The following is a 20,987-nucleotide window of genomic DNA, read 5'->3' on the forward strand; positions in this document are numbered from 1 at the left end:
TGATGATTTTCTCAACTTAGTGAAATTTTTTGAAAGTTCTTACCCCTTTTACTGAAAAGCATATAGCCATCTTCTAAATAACTATAAGTAATTTTAAAGCACTAGTCAAATAAAATCAGTTTCTGCCTTGGCATTCTAAGATCTAAAAGAAAAACTGACCCAACTTTCTGATATATAAAAAGTTTAAGAAATGCAAACAAAAGAAACATTTACTTATTTACTTTTGTATACTTACACATGATGTAGATTTAGTAACAAAATCCTGACATTTATTTTTAAATAGCTGCCTGAAGTAGAAAATGTTACCTGTTATAGAATAAAAATATTCAAAATACACATTCACCCTGTAGCATTTAACGACAGCTCCCTCTTGTGGTTCAAAGCATTCACTTCAACGATAAATACATTTAAATACAGAATTGCAATTTCTTAGCTTAAAATTGTGCTGTGAAAGTTTAGCTCCTCTTTCATGAATTCTTTTTGGAAAAAAGAGGAAAGAGCTATATAGAGAATAAACAGAATGTTCCCTTTTTTGCACAGTTCCAGAGTTCCAGCATTTCAGCAAAGTATTTCCAAAGTTCTTTATAGAAGCACCAATTTTTTTTTCCTAAAAATGAAAATAACAAGTAGATGTTTTCATTGAAAACATGCTGTCTTCCATCTAAAAGGTTTTTGTCCTGTCTGTGGGCACAGTATGCAAAAGAAATCAACATCTGACCTGGCTGCTTTTAAAAGATCAAAATTTGAAAATTTACAGGGAAAACAGTACTGAAAATATTTTAGTCCAAAAGTGACGTAAGGTACTTTTTCCCTTGAGCCATCTGTTCAAGGTCACAGGTTGCAGTAGCTGACAACAACCTGTTCTAACAATGTGAAACTGTCCAAAAAGTCCTCTTCTTCAATTCCAAATTTTGTGTACTGATGAATGTAGGCCCTGGTAAAAGAAACAGAAAATGTAAAATGAAAAATCCCAGACACATAAATAACTCTTAAAACCAAACAACAGTTCCTAGCTCATGAACATTTAAAGACAGCAGAATCTCTTCAAAGTTTTATATTTGCTTCAATGTGTGTTCCAAAGATCAGCGAACTTTCCAAGTTGATGCAGGCTCCCTGCCTTTTTTAGTGTCCAAGAGAGTGATGACAGGAAGCACACAGGGAGAGAGGCAGGTTCAGGTTTGGCTGCCCACCCAGCGCATGTCCAACACTCCACAGGAGATGACCAGGTTCAGCACAAACTCTGAAAAGTGCCTGGGAACTTTCATCTAAGGCTTGAAACAGTAGAAAGACATTAACGCAGTTCTAGGAACGCAGTGAAGGCTCCCAAGCATTTTTCAGACAACTCTTAATTTGCAGTTATGCCAGGTTCCCCTTAATATCCCTACTCCCCAAAATGTTGAGGCTGGAGAAAACATGTTAAAGAGAGTTGCCAGGGCAGACATGAGTTAAACGGATGGAGCAGCAGCTGCTACCAGTTACTGAGAGGGGGAAGACAAGGAGGCGGGGAAGGACAGAGTTCCCCGTCCTGAGGAGTGGGGGTTCTGGAAAGACCACATGCAGGAAGGCAGGGCTTGGGAATCCTGGCTAATCAAATGCAAGGCTTTGTCCAATCACTTGAGGAACTTTACTTCCACATTCCGTGAGTGTGGCAGAGGTCAGGAAACCCGATAGCACATTTCTTAGTGCCAGGTGGACATTTCTCAGTATCGAGTGGGGCGGCACTAGCAATGTTTCTAACTGAGCAAGATCAGGATTTCTTCCATTCTTCCAAGGATCTGACTTTAGAAAACTTCCTTATTGTCTTTGTCTCACAATGAAGTTTCTACTTTCATTTAGAAACTAATTTAGTCAACAACAGTAATAACAATATCCAACAATGACTGACCACTGGCTAGTCAGGCACCGCACTTAATCCTCACCCCGGGCCGCTCAGTTCGGACCCGCTGTACAGACGAGGACACGAAGCCTGAAGGGATATGCCTCGAGTTTCACACCTGCGAAGTGGCAGCCATGCCTACTCCAGGCTGCAGACCGAATGTTTGTGTTCCCCAAAGTGATGGTATTGGGAAGTAAGGCCTTGGGGAGGCGATGAAGTCACAGGGGTGGAGGCCAAATGAATGGGATCAGTGCCCTCGTCAAAGAGCCCAGGGAAGCTCCTTCGCCTATTCTGCCACTTGAGGATACAGAGAACAGACACCATCTGTGAACCAGAAAGTGCATTTTCACCAGACATCCAATCTGCCAGCACCTTAATCTTGGACTTCCCAGCCTCCAGAACTGTAAGACATAAATAATTGATTCTTTATAGGCTACCTGGCCTATTTTTGAAAAAGCAGCCTCAGTGGACTAAGACACTCCAGATCCTGCCTTGTGTTGTTAAAATTTATTTATTGATTTTTAGAGAGAGAGGAAAGGAGAGAGACAGAGAGAAAGAGATGGAGAGAAATATTGATTTGTTGTTCCGCTTGTTTATGCATTCACTGGTTATTTCTTGTATGTCCCCTGACTGGGGATTGAACCCACAACCTTGGTGCATCAGGATGACACTCCAACCAACTGAGCCAGTTGGCCAGGGCTTTAGCATTATGTTATCTGCCTAAGGTTAGGAAGGTTTGTAGATTTATCATTTACTTACTTTGAAGCAAACATATTCCATGCTTTGCTCACAATCATATCAAGTGGTTTTACTAGGAATTGGCTGTTACTGACCAGTGCTGCAGACTTCTCATACTTGCTAAAGGCTCGCTGGGTTTTCCACACATTGAAAGCATTATCTGGTCCCAACCAGGAAGTATAGAGAGCTGGATCTTTAAATCCCCCTAGAGTAAGACAACATAAGCCATTGTTCACATGGTAAATAATTATTTTTGAAAACACATTGATAAAGGAATATGTGCTTATCCATTTCACCAAAAATCTTTTCTTTTGCCTTTTGAAACTAGCTTAATATTGAAAAATAAATTTTAAGAAATAAAAAATAAAGCTAGTTTTATATTGCTTTTGGATACATGATTTATACACATCATAAAAATAAATAACTCACACCATTCAGAAAAGTACAATGAAGAAAATGTTTAAGTCAACGGAACAGCCGAAGTGCCACCACCCGGAGATGATGAGGAACGTTCGCTGACCCTCGTGTGTGCAGTTTGTGCATACGCTCTTCTGGAGCCCATGTTTTCCAGTCACCTGTGTCGCGATTCATTTTTCCACTTCAACAAATATCACTCATATTTATTATTTTTTATTTACAAAAGGTTTTATTTATTTACTTTTAGAGGGGAAGGAAGAGAAAAAGAAGAAAATATTAATTGGCTGCCTCTCACACGCCCCCAACTGGGGGGCTGGCCTGCAACTCAGGCATGTGCCCTGACCCGGAATCAAACCAGTGACCTTTCGGTTGAGAGGATGACACCCAGCCACTGAGCTTCACCGGCCAGGGCTCAATGGTTGATTCTTGCATGTGCCCTGACCAGAGATGAAGCCCGCAACCTTGGCATATCAGGATGACACTCTAATCAACTGAGCTCCCTGGCCAGAGTAACTTCCTGAAAATTTTAACAAAATGCTTAGCACAGGAACCACGAGCTGTCCCACAATACCTGTTCTCCCTTCTTTAATAACGGAACCCCCAAATGTTAACTGTGCTCATGGTGACCCTTGCAGCTGGGTTTTGCACATGACTCAGTCAAGCAGATATAAACACGAGTGCACTGTGCAGCCCCGGGAGGGGGCAGTGTGTCCTTTTTTGCTCATTCATATCTGATTGGATGGCTGAAGCCCTAACAGACATCTTAGGCTACAAGGAGGAAGCCGAATTGTCACGATAACAGAACACCCAGATATCGGGAAGAAAGAATTAAACTAGTATCTTATTTTAACCACTTCTATTTTGGTGTTCAGTCACATAGTAATTGATACAATGGCTACATTTTGTTACTAAAACATAGTTACTATTTTCCTTTCTCTAAGAATAAATTCAGGGACTCTTTTTTTTTTTACCATGTATGACATCTTTACATGCAAAAAGCACATCTTAATTTTCATCTTTACTGCTGCTTACCCACATCTGCACTGTGCACATCTTTCCCACGCAGGACGACCAGGTTAGCGATGGAAGTGTTAAAGCGGAGCTGCTCGCTGAGGGACCTTTTACCAAGAGGAGGAGGTCTTGATAAAGGAGGCTGTACCTGCCAATCAATACCTACCAAAAGCAAACAAAAACGAGATTTTATAAATGGCTTTGAACAACAAGGGAAAAATGTATTACAATGTATGTATTTTACATAAAATTTTATTCAGTTACTAAAAGTTCTTTTTTTCTGCTAAAAGTTTAAAAATTTGTATTGGTTAACCTAAAGTGATCCAAACTCTACTGAGAAAGGCATGAAACATTCCTCACCAACTATTAAAGGTTGGTGGTAGGTGCATAAGATGGAATTCAGTCAGCAATAAAGAGGAGCTAACTCCAATACCCGTAACGACATGGATAAATCTCAGAAGCACTATGCTAAGTGAAACAAGCTAGACTCAAAAGACCACACAGTGCATAATTCCCTGCACAGGACATTCTAGAAAAGGCAAAACCACAGGAACAAAATTGAGATCAGCAGTTGCCAGGGACTAGAGGTAGAGGGAAGAGATCGTCTGCTAACGGGTATGAGGGAATGTCTGGAGATGACGAAAATACTCTGTCTCAGTTGTGGTAACGGTCACACACTGTAAGTTTGTCAGAATTCATAGAACTATACACTGAAAAAAGCCGAACTTCACTCTACATATGGTTACGAATAAGCAAAACACATACAAAGTGTTAAGAGATATAGACACACAAAACCAAAATAGGATTGCAAATTTACTAGCCATGTGGAAATATGATGAAAATACTCAAATTATACAATAGGACAGGGGTAAAATTGAGTGCGCAGTAACACTGATTTTCAGCAAAAATAGAAATACAACAAATAAAAAATTCTGGCATGCTGAACTCAGTAAGACAAACAAGCCAATTTAAAAATTAGAAAGGTGCTGGAATAGAAATTTCACCAAAGGAGATGAACAGACGGCTGATAAGCACATGAAATGATACCCAGCATCATTGTCATCAGGAAAACTCAAAGTGAACCACAAGGAGACACAATGCACACCTGTTAGAACGGCTCTAATCCAAAAGACGGATGTTGGGAAGGACGTGGAAAAACCAAAACCACCTTAAACCACTTGTGGGAATGCAAAATGGCGCAACCACTTTGGAAAAGAATTTAGCCAATTTGTAAGAAGTTGAATGGGGGTGCTTGTCCTTCGACTCAGCAGTGCCACTCTAAGGCATATCTGCAAGAGACTGAAACTTGTGTCCCCACAGAGACTGGCATGTACTACAGCATGGATGAACCTCAGAAACATTAGGCTCAGTGAAAGAAGTCAAACGCCAAAGACTATATATTGTGTGATTCCATTCGTATGAAATGTCCAACATGGGCAATATCTATAAGGACAAAAGGCACATCAGGGGTTGTCTGGGGCTAGGAGTCAAAGGAGTGATTGTATGCCAATGGACACGGAAACTTTTCTGGAGTGGTGGGACTGTTCTAGCACTGGATTGTGACAGTGCTCACACAGCTCCGTCAACCTGCGGAAACATCGCTGGGCAGTGCACTCATGCAGGTGGAGCGTAGGGCATGCGGGTTCCACGTCAGTGAAATCATTGCGAAGTGCATTGCGTGCTGTCAAAGCTGCAGTTAGGTAAGTCATCACCTGACATTACTCTGAAATAAAGGTGAGACTTCATCAAAAAGTTTCAAAAAGAAAAAGGATATGAAGCCAGTTAAAGTATATATTTAATTTATGTATTTTTAGACAGAGGGGAAGGGAGGGGGACATAGAGGGGGAGAAACACTGATTGGTTGCCTTTCACACGCCCCAAACTGGGAACCTGGCCCATAACCCAGGCCCGTGTCCTGACTGGGAATAGAACCAGCGACCATTCTGTTTGCAGGACAAGGCCCAACCCATTGAGCCACACCAGTCAGGGCCAACTGTACTAAATTTGAAAGGAGACCACAAAATATTGTTATGTTGAAAAAAGTTGTAGAACAACAAAAAAAAACACATATAATGTGATGCCAGTTTTATTTTCTGAAAAGTCCATTTATAGATACCCTCAGACCTCTTTCTAGTTCCCACATGCATAAATTAATTCAAACTAGCAAAAATAAATCAACTAATGAAATAAAGTTTAGAAATAAAATGTTTTTGCCCTGGCTGGTGTGGCTCAGCGGACTGAATGCCGGCCTGAGAACCAAAAGGTCGCCCAGTCGATTCCTAGTCAGTCATGAGAGGCAACCAATCAACTCTCAAGCACTGGTGTTTCTCTCTCTCTCCCCAACTTCCCCTCTCTCTAAAAATAAATAAAATCTTTATACATTAAAAGAAAATGAAAATAAAATGTTTTAAATAAAACAAAAATAAATAAACAAGTGAAAGTGTAATTTAGCTGGTTCAGAGGGCCAAGCCAAAAGCCATGGGAAGTTTTTCCCAGGCCTTACATTTTAATCAAGACACTGCCAGCAAGTGCCTGATGAATTGTCCCAGCCCAGTGACTCCTGTGTGCCTTCCATGTGCCCGTTTTTGAAACGGAGTGTCTACCAGTTGTCCTATGCCTGGTCTCCCACTGTCTGTTGGGATCAGGGAGCAGGAGCTGTATCCTAAGAGCTATAGTGAAGAAATCTCACCTGAGGAGTATAAATTCACACCTGGACCTGTTTTTGGATAGCAAGATCCTGGGCTTCAGGCTGCTATGCTAATCGGACAGAGCTTCCGGGGGCCTTGGGAGGGGTTCGATGTATTCTGCAGATGGGAGGGCAGAGAGTGGTAGCAGGCCTCTCAGATGCACCCCAAGCATCCTTGCCCCCTGGAATTCAGGCTCTTGTGTGGTCTCCTCCCACATGGGACAGGGTTGACCTTAATAACCAAACGGATGGTGCAGAAACGATGTTGTGCCTGGCTCCCTCTTGGGCCATTCGTTCCTCCTGTTACTAGGACATGTGAACACACCTGTACTGCTGATTACAGTATCAGTTAGTGTGATCAACCTTCATACAGAACAGTCTGGTAACACATGAAGCATTTTAAAACTCTATTCTTCAACCCGGTTAGTAGCACATATATATTTATTCTTATGTATCCATATATTACATATAAACACTTTTTATGTTCGAAGCTCTTATCTGTAACTGTGAAAAAAATGTTTAAACCCTCAAGTACCTCAAAGGAAAATGACTAAGCAAATCATGGTTTATTTACCTAGGAGCCCAGAGCAGCAGCACATCTTACACCATCCCTAGGAACACTGTGTTCCTTGAGGTGTTAACAGGTATTACTAGAAAAACAGGTATGTACCATGGCCAAAAAAATTCAGGATGTGAGCTATAAATTAAGATGTGAACTATACACTTATCTCCAAACCTCGGGCACTATAATCTAAAGTCAAAAAGGAGCCCTGGCTGGTGTAGCTCAGTGGATTGAGCGCGGGTTGGGAACCAAAGTGTCCCAGGTTCGATTCCCAGCTAGGGTACATTCCTGGGTTGCAGGCCATAACCCCCAGCAACCGCACATTGATGTTTCTCTCCCTCCCTCTCTCTCTCTCTCTCTCTCTCTCTCTCTCTCTCCCTCCCTAAAAATAAATAAATAAATAAAATCTTAAAAAAAATAAAAAATAAAAAATAAAGTCCAAAAGGTATCACAAGCCCTGGCCTGGTAGCTCAGTTGGTTAGAGCATTATCCCAATACGCCAACGTTGTGGGTTTGATCCCCAGTGAGGGCGCATATATAAAAATCAACCAATGAATGCACAAATAAGTAGAACAACAAATCAATGTTTCTCTCTCTGTCTCCCTTCCTCTTTTCAAAATCAATAAAAATTTTAACAATAAAATACATAAGGTATTGCAAGTAAATGTAGAAGAAATCCACTTTCATAGTATTAAAACTTAAGTTATTGTGATTTGTGGTAAAACATATACTACAAAAATAATACATAAGCCCTGGCTGGTGTGGCTCAGTGGTTCAGTGCCTGCCTGTGAACCAAAGTGTCGCTTGTTCGATTCCCAGTTAGGGCATATGCCTGGGTTGCAGATGGGAGGGCATGAGAAGCAACCACACACTGATCTTTCTCTGTGTCTTTCCCTCTCTAAAAAATAAAATAAATGAAATTAAAAAATAATAATACATAGTAGTGATTTCCAGTTAAACATGGCAGACTGAACACACACCAGTTTACCCCCACTTTCTCCCCAAATCTCACTAACAAGACAATACAGGGATTTTTAAAAGGCATAAGCAAGAAAAAGGAAGTGGCACAGGAGATAATGGCAACAAAGTTTGGGAAGCTGGAAAGCAAAAGAACCAGTGGCTACTAATTTAGCAACCAGGGAAAGCTGCAACTTCTGCCCACAGTGGAGGTCCTAGAAGCAGGCCAGGCGGAGGAAGAAAGAGGAGGATTAAACATCTGTATGAGAAGCCGTGAGAGCCCCAGACCCGCCCACTCCCAGGGCAGGGAGAGTGCACCCCTTCATCCTGGAAGGTCGGTGGTCAGGAAAGGCTAAGCCACTGAGGCTCTGGCCTGTGCTGGGCTGCTTTTCAGGCTCTGAAGATATAGCAGGAAACAAAATAGATTAAAAAACAACAACAACAACTGCTTTCATCCTACTGAGATAAAACAAAGGTCCACACTAAGGAATTCTGGAGTGCTAAAGACAGAGAAAATCCTAACAGATTCAAGAGAAAACGAAATAGGGGTAGGAATCAGATCGAAGTAACCCTGGAAGCTGTAAGGTAAGGGAACAATGCCTTCAAAATACTGAGGAAAAATGACCCCCCCCCCGCTTGAACCCCATACTTGGCCATCCTGTGAGGGCAGAATAATGATATCGGCAGCCTTAAAATTTTCACCTTCTCTGAACTTTGTTAAGACACTCCCGGAGGGTGTGGTCTATCAATAGAAACGGGAAGGTATGAAGCCCAGGAAATGGGAGAGAGGACAGAATGGGGCAGAGATGCCAGTGGTTGCCCTTTGAGCCGGGAAAGCAAGCAGTGCGGCTGGACGGGAGGAGGAAGGTCTCCCTCTGCAACGGCGCCAAGCAGATAATGAAAGTATTGGGTTTCATGAGGGTTTGAACACATGGAGATGGGATTCATTTTTATGAAAAAGTTTAGGGATATATTAGTGATAGGTACATAGACTGTCAACCAAATAAATGTAATTATTAACTCTAGAAGGAAAAAAATAAACTCTTATATGAAATAAAATGTAATCTGTGTATATATATCGTATAGTACATAGCTCAATGGTGAATGATAGCTACACAGCAAAAGTAATTCAAACACTGAAAACGGATCTAACCCAAAAGTGTGTGTGTGTGTGTGTAGGGGTGTAAGAAGGTTCCATCCCCAATTTTCACATCAGAAAGGCAGTTGATAAATCTAAACCTGGAAAATAAAACAAGTAACCATATAAGCATGAGATTTTGGAAGCAAATTCCAGAAGAAGCAGCTAAAAACACTGAAAGCAGGGCATCAGCTGGGTGGGGGAGAGTCTAGCACAAGGGTCTGCTCTTTCCCTCGTTAGAAATTCATGTGGCCAAAGTGTCACAGGTTCGATTCCCAGTCAGGGTACATGCCTGGATCGCAGGCCATGGCCCCCAGCAACCGCACATGGATGTTTCTCTCTCTCTCTCTCTCTCTCTCTCTCTCTCTTTCTCCCTCCCTTCCCTCTCTAAAAATAAATGAATAAATAAAAATCTTTTTTTTAAGATTTTATTTATAAAATCTTATATATAAATGAATAAATAAAAATCTTTTTTTTAAGATTTTATTTATAAAATCTTATATATAAATGAATAAATAAAAAAATATATTTTTAAAGGTTTTATTTATTTATTTTTAGAGAGGGAAGGGAGGGAGAAAGAGAGAGAGAGAGAGAGAAAAACATCAATGTGCGGTTGCTGGGGACCATGGCCTGCAACCTAGGCATGTACCCTGACTGGGAATCGAACCTGCGACACTTTGGTTTGCAGCCCGAGCTCAATCCACTGAGCTATGCCAGCCAGGGCAATAAATAAAAATCTTGAAAAAAAAAGAAAAAGAAAAGAAATTCATGTGGGACAATTACTTGTCTTTTAAAAAAAATTAAGATATACATATAATGCAATATATGTAAACATAAAATCTGTGAATATTTTACAATATAAATCTGTAATTAAAATGGACTTAAGAGTACACTTAAATGAGTTTTGACTACTTGATTTTAAAAAACTGTCCATATATTAGTTTGACAAAAATAAAATGTAAGTAAAAATAAATGTCCCACTCATCTGAAATTGTCTTGGGGAAGACACTGCAAAGTGATTAAGAAGCCCTCCTGGGGTGTCCTGGTGAGTTTCTGCAGGCACCTCCCTGGCCAGAAGAAGGGGCCATTATTTCAGCTGGCCCAAACCAGTTTATACTCCAGTACAGGCATTTTTCCTAGCTTGTGGGCTACATATTTGTAAAATACCATTTACCTTCTTCCATTTTCGCATTAGAAATGAGCATCTGTCTCAAACGCTTGAGGAGGCCAGCCCAAGTAAACGTGCTGTATGCCAGTGAGTTCTCAGACATGCGAGGAACGTCACGGACTCCCAGCATCTTGAATTCAGGATGGGGAACTAAATTCTCCATTAAGTCTCCTGTAAAGAAAAAAAATCTTTGCTAACTTGAGTCCACGGAGTTCCCGTTGGCCTACACACAACCATGATTTGATGGCCTTTGGATGTTTTCTCCTCCAAGACCAGAACTGCTTACATTTTAAAACGTAAATAAAATTTCAGAGACAATCTATTAAAGACCATGTATTTGTTGGATTTTGGCACCAATTTTAGCATGAGTGAGAAATAACACTCTGCCAAAAAGGAAATGAGAGTTTAGAAGCCAAGTAACTGGAAATATGAACAAAATATTTAGCTAAACCCCAGGAAAACAAAGTAAGCATGAAAGTTAATATGCTTTTTATTGTCATTCTGTATTCACTAAATAGTTCTTTAGAAATTGTCCTAGATCTGTAATTTATTTTGTCTAATGAAATAATAATCAGAACTGTGAGAAACAAACGCATGTTGTTTAAATGCCACTCGGCCTGTGGTATTTTTGTCACAGTAGCCCGAGCAGACTAGGACAGACTAATCCTTGAACGCCTGCCTCCTCAACCCATCAGTCTTCCCCTTTCTTCACTTCCTTCCCTGTGCAGCTCTGTGCCCCTGTCTCTTCATCAGATCTTTCTGGTGGGAAATCCAATCTGGACCAGCCCCATGCCTCACACTGCCTGTGCCTGTGACAGCACAGCTAATGAAAGTCACCCACATGGCAGATTGGGACCCCTCGGAATTCACGATCTCCAGTGGCTTTGTTGAGATGATGTTTCCTCAAACACCTGAGCAGAACAACGTGGGTATTGAGGTCTTAGTGGACCTAAGTTTTAAATATTGAGCTATTGAGTCACAGCTGGGTATCTCAGTCAGTTAGGGTGCCTGACACACCAGGGCTATGGGTTCGATCCCCAGTTAGGGCACATACAAGAATCAACCAATGAATGCATAAATATGTGGAACAACAAATCGATGTCTTTCTCTCTCCCTCCCCCCTCAATTAAAATCAGCAAGAGATATATATTTTTTAAAAATTGAGCAATTGAAGGATTGAGGAGACACGCTCCTGGCGGAAAGCTAAGAGACCTGTGTTACACACGGTATGTTTGGAATGTCCGTGAAATGCGTATATGCAGAGGTCAGGAAGGCTGCTGGGTACAGAGCTCTGGAGCTTTGGGAATTGGTCAGACTTGCAGACAAACTGGCAGGTTGGAGAACACACATGGCGTTTAAAGCCATGGGGCTGGGGCGAGGGTCCAAGCCCAGCATTTAGAGCTTGGAAAAAGGAGGGAAAGGGGGAACAGAAGGAGTAGTCATGGAGATAGGAGAAAAGTTAGGAGGGGCTGTCACAAAACACAAAGAGGACACTTGGAAAACAAGGGTCAGGCATGTCGGTGTCCACTGAGGGTTGATGGAAACGAGAACAGTGAGGTAGCCACTGAATTTGGCAGTGTGGGCACGTTTGTGACATATAAAAAACAATTTCAGGGAAGTGGTGGGGGAGAAACTAGATCAGAGTGGGCTGAAGAGTGACTACGTGTTGAGGAAATGAGGACAGCAAGGAGAGACAGACCTTTGAGGATGGTGGTTTTAAAGAATGACTGAGAAATGGGGTCATCAGCTATCGGTGGTCATGTCAGGGGAGGGTTTTCTCAGTGTGAGAGGAGCCAGAAAGTTGTCATAAGGGGAGTAACCCAGGGAAGAGGTACAAGTTAATGATGTGGGAAGATGAGAGATGAGTAAGGAATTAAGTCCCTGAGAAGGGGAGGGAATGGGTCTCAGAACCGAAGTGAGAAGTTGGCTTTTGACAGGAGCAGGACCTGCCCCCACTGCGACACAAGGCGAAGGGCAAATGTAAAGTCTGTAGACCTACTCGTGGGGGTCAAGGGAGCACCCCTCTAACAGATGGCCTTTACTTTCTCAGTGCGGGTCGGTGTGATCGAGCCACCGCGCGGCATCTCCGGGCAATGACCACCCCAGCCTGCAGTCTCAACCTCCCATGGGCTCTCCACCCACAGTCCAGTGGACCTTTTCAAAAGTAAATGATTATGTCGCCAACCTGGTTAAAATTTTTCCATGGCTTTCCCCTGTTCTCAGGTTAATGAGGAAGGCCTTCACATGACTTACCAGAACCTACAAGGTCCACCCCTGCTTACCACTCTAGGCTCATTCCAATCATCTCCTCCATCACTTGCTGTGCCCCAGCAGCACTGGATTTCTCTCTGGTCTTGATGGGCCATGCTTCCTTCTGCCACAGGGCCTTTGCACATGCCATTCCCTCCCTTTGTGCTATTTCCTTCTCCCTCCCTTTGCTTAGTGAACTACAAGTTCTCATCCAGCTCTTGGCTCAAGTGGTATCTCCTCCAGGCAGCCTTGTCTGCCCCTTCAGTCTAAGTCTGGTTCTTTCATGACACATTGTGTTAGAACTGCACCTTTTTCCTTCAGAGCATTTAACTCATTTTTAGTTATACAGTCGTGTGTTATATTTGTTAATGTCTCTCTTTCATAGTGAAAACAATGTATGCACTGGCTCCCCACTGGATCCCTAATGTTTATCACAGTGCCTGACATGTAACAAGAAATCAATAGATATTGATTGAATGAGCAGATCTGCAATATGGGAAGTACTGTGGAATGTGGGACATTAACAAAACATACACAGGACAGGATTCCTCTCTACGGGGATAAATGGTACTGGTTACACTTGGGGAGGAGTTGGGGGTGGGAGGGAGGTATATTTTTGACTGCATATCCTTTCGTACTCCTTGAATGAATGTGTGTGTAACTTTTAAAGATAAGCAAACACACAAAGAAATAATAAAGGCAGAAAACATTACATGACATAAAAGAAGTAAAGAATACCACCGGAGATCACAGAGAAGAGAGTTACTTTAGGCAAAGGCCTCAGTAGAAAAGCTTTGCAGAAAACTCACCTCTTGAATTGGAGCCTGAAGGATGAGTAAGGTTTCAGTAGAGGTGAAGAAGGGAAGGAGGTAGCAATTTCTACGGAGAAGGAGCAGTGAGCAAAGGGACCAGGGCAGGAACGTACCAGACTGAAGACAAACAGTGCAGGTGGGATAAAAAGCAGGCGGGGATCCATGCAGAGGAGGCAACAGGTAATGAAGCTAGAAAATTGGGGTTCAGGGCATAATGCAGAGGTCAGACTAAGGCATTCTGACAAAACTGGCAAGTAATGCGTGAGCCATAGACTGAGCGTGAGAGAGAGCAAGGGTTAAATCTGTGCACTAGGGAGGCTCATTCCGGCTCAGTGTCCAACAGGGACTGCAGCGGGGAGAGGCAGGCCCCCAGAAGGAAAGCAGCATTAGGGCCACCTTAACACAGGAATGTCCTCATGGATGTAAGTTTCTGTTTTTATTCCAAAAATAAAATAAAATGAGAATAGAAAGGGGCTGGTGTGCCTTGTGTTTGTATGCGGTATTAGTTGAGAGGTGTTGACACTCTGAACCAATGTTAGAGAGGCAGGGGCGTAGGGGAAGAATGCAGACAGACGACAGAGATCGAACCCACAGGTTGGGCATACTGATGAGATATGAGGACGGTGGGAGAAATCGGGTGACAGGAAGTGAGGGAGAGGTGGCAGGAGAGAAGAAGACAGGGAAAAATGATGAATCTATTCAGAACATGCTAAATTTGAAGAAGAAGGAGAAGGAAGAGGAAGGGACGATGGTGGAGTCAACTAAGAAAACTGGAACAGGTAACTAGTTGGGAAAGAGATTAGGCCTGGATGTGGGGTATAGATTGTGATGTCCTTTGCTTCTAGACAGTTTGAACTGATAAGGTACTATTTGCCAGATAAGCTGGGTTTCTTTACAGAGTGATGAAAATGACGGCTGTGAATATGCTAAAAAATATTGAGTTGTACACTTTAAATGGGTGAATTGTCTGGTATGTAAATTATATCTTAAAGTTTCTTTTTAAGATTTTATTTATTTATCTTTAGAGAGAGGGGAAGGGAGGGAGAAAGAGAGGAAGAAATCTATGTGTGGTTGCCTCTTGTACGCCCCCTACTGGGGACCTGGCCTGTAATCCAGGCATGTGCCCTGCCTGGGAATTGAACCAGTGACCCTTTGGTTCACAGGCCAGCACTCAATCCACTGAGCCACACCAGCCAGGGCTATATCTTAAAGTTTGTGTTAAAAAGAAAAAAGAGAGAGACAGAACAAATCCTAAAGAACAGAGAAGGTAGGTATCCACCACTCTTCAGAAATTTAGTAACTTCCCAAAACTTTTCAGTAAGACAGTGCAGAGAGCTAAGCAGCTATTTAGGAAGGCTTTTGAGATGAGGGAGACCTAGTATATCTCAAGCAGAGGAGAGAAGCCAAGGAAGAATCACTTTGAGGCTTTCAGAGCATAAGACTTTCCTATTAATAACATACAGGAGGACAATACCTAATGGATTTCTTCTGTAGTGAAATGAGCCTTCCTCAGAATAAGTAGGCTGGAACACACTTCCCAGCTGATGGGCGATGACTTGATTTATATTGTTAAAGGAGATCTGCTTGATATTCATCAATTTTGCACAGATCTTGTGAACAGCATCATTCTCATGAACAAGGAGGGCGTCTGAAGATCGGTACAAGTGAGAAAGAGTCAAAATGGAGTTGTAGTTCTGAACAATGACCTGGAGGGAAGAAGGTCAGAAATAAGAAAAGCAGGAGAGAACAGTGGTTAGAGGGTGGTTTCTAAGGGCATCCTGCCTGGGATCAAATCCCAGCTCCATCACTTTCTGGCTATATGATCTTGGATAAGTTATTTAATCTTTCTATGCTTCAGCTACCTCATCTGAACAATGGGAATAATAATTATACCCATCTCCTAGAGTTGTAAAGGTTGATGAGAGAATGCATGTATAGCACTTAGAACAGTGCCCTGTATATAGTAAGGGTTCAATAAGCCACGAGCATTACTATCACACTTTCTGCCTACATCATTTCCAAACTGACTTACCTCACCTCCATTTTATAATTTCTCAAGGTCCCTGCTGCTTGTAGCCAGAGGGATTAACCCAGGAATGGGTTCCAGAGAGAAAATGTACAATTGTCTTCTTTGCAATTTTTAAAAACAAGGACTCCTCATTTGTTTGGAAAAGTTTGAGCAAAGTTAAATGAATTGTTCACGCAAGTATCATATTGCATAATAACTCCTGATGCAGTAACTTAACATTTCCAAAGAAAGGGTCAGATCAATCTTTTACCTACATCCATTTCAACTGCAAAGAATGCAAAATATAAACATTTCAATTAATATGTTCATACCTCACCAGTTCCATAAGGCCATATAATGTGATTCATTTTCAAAGAGCTGGAATACTGATCTTGTAAATTCTGTGTAATGAAGGTTCCTAGTCCAGATCCTGTGCCTCCAGCCATACTCATTATGAAGAAAAAACCACCCAAAGAGTCACATTTCTCTACTTCCTTCTGGATTAGGTTCATTACAGGTTCTTCATGTCTGGGTCCATGAACAGAGTAACTACACAATGCAAAGAAACAAATATAAACACCTTAAAATTTAACCAGAGATATGCAATACAGAGAGAGAGATATAGGATAGAGAAGGCTTTTTAAATCTATGAAAGTGAACTACTTCTCATGAAAGGCATAAAATTTAAAATACAAAAGTTAGCCCTGACCGGTGTGGCTCAGTTTGTTGGGTGTCATCCCACAAACAGAGGAGTCACAGGTTCAATTCCCAATTAGGGCACATGCCTGGGTTGCAGGCTCAGTCCTTGGTTGGGGCATGTAAGAACTGCAACTGATCGATGTTTCTTTCTCACATCAATGTTTCTCTCCCTCTCTTTCTCCCTCCCATCCCCTCTCTCTTAAAAATAAACAAATATCCCCTGACTGGCATAGCTCAGTGGATTGAGTGTGGGCTATGAACCAAAGTGTTGCAGGTTTGATTCCCAGTCAGGGCATGTGCCTGGGTTGCAGGCCACAACCCCCAGCAACCCCGCACATTGATATCTCTCTCTCTCTCTCTCCCCCTTCCCTCTCTAAAAATAAATAAATAAAATCTTTAATAAATAAATAAATAAATATGATCCTTAACAAAATAAAATACACACATTTAACATAGTTAACAGGTGGAGTAGGACTGCTAAAAGAGTGAATTTGCTATGTACAGAAAATTCTGTTATAGGCCAGTCCTATAGCTGGAGACTCCAATTACCAGACAGTCCTGTAAGTTTGTGGTACACCATAACATTCGATACTCATAACAGTACTCCCAAGGCAATGGTTCCTGAACTTTTCTGCACATTATAATCACCCAGGGAAGCTTTGAAAAATCACAGCATCCAGGCTTCATCCCATGCCAATCAAATCAGAATTTTTTAATTGAGCTCCAGGCACTGGAATTTTCCAAAGAAGCCAGGAAATATTGCTGCCTCATTGTATTGCCTATTAGCTGGAATACCTGCCACATACATGTATTATACTGATGATAAGTGAGTTGGCAGAACGACAGTGAAGAAGTGGAAAACCCTGCTGCAAGGGATCCGTGGTTTCACCATTACCTGGACCCGAAGCACAGACATATGTGAGACAGAACAGGAGTTTCTTCTGGGTGAAGCGACACCCTAAATTTCAAAACACCAGTTCCATGGTTACAAGCTCGCTATATCAACTCTGCAGTTGTAACTACACTGTCTACTAATTGACTGTGTAGCTGTATCTAAACTGAAAAGTCATGATGAATTATTCTTACCCATATGCCCAGTTGTTTCCAGAACCTTGTCTTTGGCAGAAGCATGAACGCTGGCCATATTTCCATCGGCTGGACTGGGTAGCCTTTGATAGTGTTTGATTAATAACTTTAGGTTCCATGTCAACAAGTACAGCCCGGGCAATTGGAACTAGAAAGGGGGAAAAATCAAAACAGTATTTCATATGTCTTATTTGGGTTAACACAGAACACGAACTTCTTAAGTCCTCTGCCCCCGCCCCAAATCCAAAGTTTGAGGACAGAAAGATTTGTCATACTGGTTAGAAATTGAGGTGGGCAACAGCAGGTACGTGCGGAGGGTTCATAATGTCTAACATTCTGCTAAGCAGGCTGAATCACTGTGAGCTAGAATGATCACTGGGTCAGGTCTACAAACATCTGTTAAATGCTTACAATGTGCCATGTACTGTGCTGGGAACACAGAGTTGAAGACAACATCAGTCCAGCCCTAGAAGGACTAGCTGGAGAGATGAAACACATGACCACTGCATCATGTGATGACCCACGGCAAATCCACACTGACGGAGTAGTATATTCCAAGGTACAAAATACCATGAGCACGACAGGCAGTTTAGGATTGTTGAAGCAGATGTAGAAAGAGGGGGTAGAAGAAGTGATAGATGGAGGTGGAAAGCAGGCAGGGATCAGCTCTTGGAAGTTCTTGTATGCAATGCTATAAAAGCGTGAAATGTATCTTTTAGGCAATGTGAAACCACTGAAAATGTTCAAACAGGGGAGAAACAGTCAGATGTCTTTTTAAATACAGCAGTGTGGAGGATAGATGTGATTAACACAACAGTCTAGGCAGGAAAACTCAGAAATAATGTCTCGAAACAGTCCCGGTGAGAGAGGGCAAGAGCCACAACTATAGAAATGACAGTGAAGATGAAAAGTACAGAAGAGTTTCGAGAAACACATACAGGAGATAAATTAAGGGAGGGAGAAAGGGATAGAAACATCAATGTGTGATCGCCTCTAGAGCGCTCCCTACTGGGGACCTGGACTGCAGCCCAGACATGTGCCCTGACTGGGAATCAAACTGGCAACCTTTGGTTTGCAGGCCAGCGCTCAATCCACTGAGCCACACCAGCCAGGGAAAGTTAAGCAGATCTTGATGTTTGATGGTATGTGGGCAGTAACAGCCCAACTTTTAAAGGAAAGATAATGAATGCACCTAGGTATGGAGATGTTGAGTTTGAGGTACACGTGGGAATTGCAAGTGGAGAGGTCCACTAATCAGTCTGCAGCCTGGAACTGAGGCTAGGCTAGAGATTTGAGAGTCATTCATAAAAGATGTAACACATTATGAGAATAACTGAAATTGTCCAGAGAGAACTATACGAGTAAGGACAGGGGAACCTGAGATGCAACCACTGGAGAAGAAAGGTTCAGACACTAAGGTGAAGGAGTTTCAAGGAGGGAATTTTATAATTAATATTATCAAACCCAATAGAGAAGTTAAGTGAATTAAGAAAAGAGTCAATGGCCCTGGCTGGCGTGGTTCAGTGGATTGAACTCTGGCCTGTGAACGAAATGATCACCAGCTCGATTTCCAGTCAGGGCATATGTCTAGATTGCAGGCCAGGTTCTGGGTGGGGGGCATGCCAGATGCAACCTCACATTGAAGTTTATCTCCCTCTCTTTTTCCCTCCCTACCCCTCTCTAAAAATAAACAATTTTTTTAAAAGAAAAAAGTCAATAGATTTGGTAACCAGGATATTACTAGGAACTCTTCTTAGAGCAGCTTCAGTGGTATAGGGCAGAAGCAAGATTATAGCTGGTTAGAGTGTCATCCTTTGAGACTCTTAGATGAGAAGGCAAAGAGGTAATAAAAAAAAAGCTATAATCAAGAGATAAATTCTGTTTGTTTTTTTAAGAAATATTTTTAAAGATTTTATTTATTTATTTTTTTTAGAGAGAGGGAAACATCGATGTGAGAGAGAAACATCAATTGGTTGCTTCCTGTACACACCCCAAATGGGAACCAAACCTACAACCCAGGCATGTGCCCTAACTGGGGAATGAACCAGCAACCCTTTGTTTTATGGGATAATGCTCAACCAACTGAGCCACACCAATCAGGGCATGTTTGTTTGCTTTTAGATTGGCAAGATCTGAGCATGTTCTTGTGCTGAGAAGAAAGATGCCACCATAGAGGCAAAAGTTGCTCATGTAAAAGCAAAGGATGGAGAGCAAAGTCATTCCTTAGTAGGATGGAAAGTGATAGAGTTCAGATGAACACCATGTGGATGGCCTGGTCTTGAAGCAAGCAGTTGGTTATGTCAAGTAAAGGAGAGAACTGTGGACCACACATACCTCCATTTTCCTCTTCATTGAAGAATCTTTCTTTGCAGGATGATTGATATGCCTCATTCTCTCTTTTAGAGCAAAGCCCCTGGGTACAGTGTGAATCACTAAATAAAGCATCAAACACTTCAAAACCAATCTGATTGCCACACTGACCAAGTTGCACTGTTACTATTGACATGCTGAGACAAAAACTAGGCCTATCTCCTCAAAAAAGTGAGCAACCTGTAATAGAAAAATAAAGGCATTGAGAACCACTACATTACCAATAAAGAAAAAATAAAATGCCACATGTGTTAATATACATAAATAAAAAGACATAATTTTAAAACGCCACCTATGTATATGGTGTTATAAATGAAATAGCTATGTTGTCTAAGTAGCCAATCACTTAAAGAAATTGTTCTTTTTCTCTAATGGTTTTGGGATTTGGGATTTACTGTACCCAAATCCATTCATACACAGCTTGTTTCCAAAGTCCGATTTGTATTTGCTACTTTCCTGTGCATACATTTAAAACAAAACGAAACAAAATGAATGCTGGTCGAAGGAATTAATAGCATACACTTCCCACCACAGAGACACATAGAACGCAGAAGTTAGCTCAACAATCATACATTTAGTTAACATTAATTTTCTCTCTTCTAAATAACGACTTTCTCTCTCCACCAATAACCTTTCTGGCCTAGTAGCTACAGTAACATAAAAAAGACTTTGTGTTTAGCTCAGGTAGGACGGCAAGGAAGACCAAGCCTGGAAAGGATGAAATATTACAGCAAAACTTCACTATTTTTTAACAATGAAAAGGGACAATTTTTTTTGGTAAATACCTCATACCAGGTCTGTGCAGCACTGGAAAGAGCAGGGACTTGTGAGGCATACTCTGTACTTACACTTTTCGAACTACCCTGCAAACTAGTTATCATTATTCTCATTTTATAGCTAAGGAAACTGAGGCTCTGAAAGGTTATGTGGCTTTCGCAAGGCCGCTTACCTAGTAAACAGCAAAGTCAATACTCGCCGTTTCCCCACCAACCCGTAGAGTTTTCAATTAACCCCACTCACTGACAGCCCCAGGGCCGGCGTTTCTGTCCTGTTCAAACTTCAGAGAGCCATTATGCTCATGCTCACTTTAAACATTCCAAAAAGCTAAGGGAAACAAATGAACACGTTCCACCAACGAAGAGTTTTGTTGTAAAGTGTTTTTTCCCTATTCGAAAGGTTAATTACGCATGTTCAATTTCAATTTATCAA

The 20,987-nt window shown here is 41.7% G+C and overlaps 1 protein-coding gene across 3 annotated transcripts; it reads right to left on the bottom strand.

Moving 5' to 3' along the window:
- Positions 1–203: 203 nt before the first annotated feature.
- TUBD1 (tubulin delta 1) lies at positions 204–20,972 on the bottom strand. Of its 3 annotated transcripts, none has more exons than XM_045836814.1 (9): positions 20,799–20,972; positions 19,743–19,958; positions 17,409–17,556; positions 15,956–16,172; positions 15,090–15,321; positions 10,560–10,724; positions 4,064–4,204; positions 2,636–2,819; positions 204–934 (listed from the first exon to the last, which is right to left on the bottom strand). In XM_045836814.1, the coding sequence occupies exons 2-9, from the start codon at positions 19,912–19,914 to the stop codon at positions 832–834; spliced, it is 1,362 nt and encodes a 453-aa protein (XP_045692770.1). In that variant the 5' UTR covers positions 19,915–19,958; positions 20,799–20,972; the 3' UTR covers positions 204–831. The 3 variants fall into 3 exon arrangements, with proteins under 3 accessions (XP_045692770.1, XP_045692771.1, XP_045692769.1); XM_045836815.1 differs by having other exon boundaries at positions 2,710–2,819; positions 20,728–20,972; XM_045836813.1 differs by having other exon boundaries at positions 20,728–20,972.
- Positions 20,973–20,987: the final 15 nt, after the last annotated feature.

The sequence above is a fragment of the Phyllostomus hastatus genome, unplaced genomic scaffold (genome assembly GCF_019186645.2).
Source record: "Phyllostomus hastatus isolate PE091 unplaced genomic scaffold, TTU_PhHast_1.1 phas_contig_210, whole genome shotgun sequence".
In the NCBI taxonomy this organism is placed as follows: domain Eukaryota; kingdom Metazoa; phylum Chordata; class Mammalia; order Chiroptera; family Phyllostomidae; genus Phyllostomus; species Phyllostomus hastatus.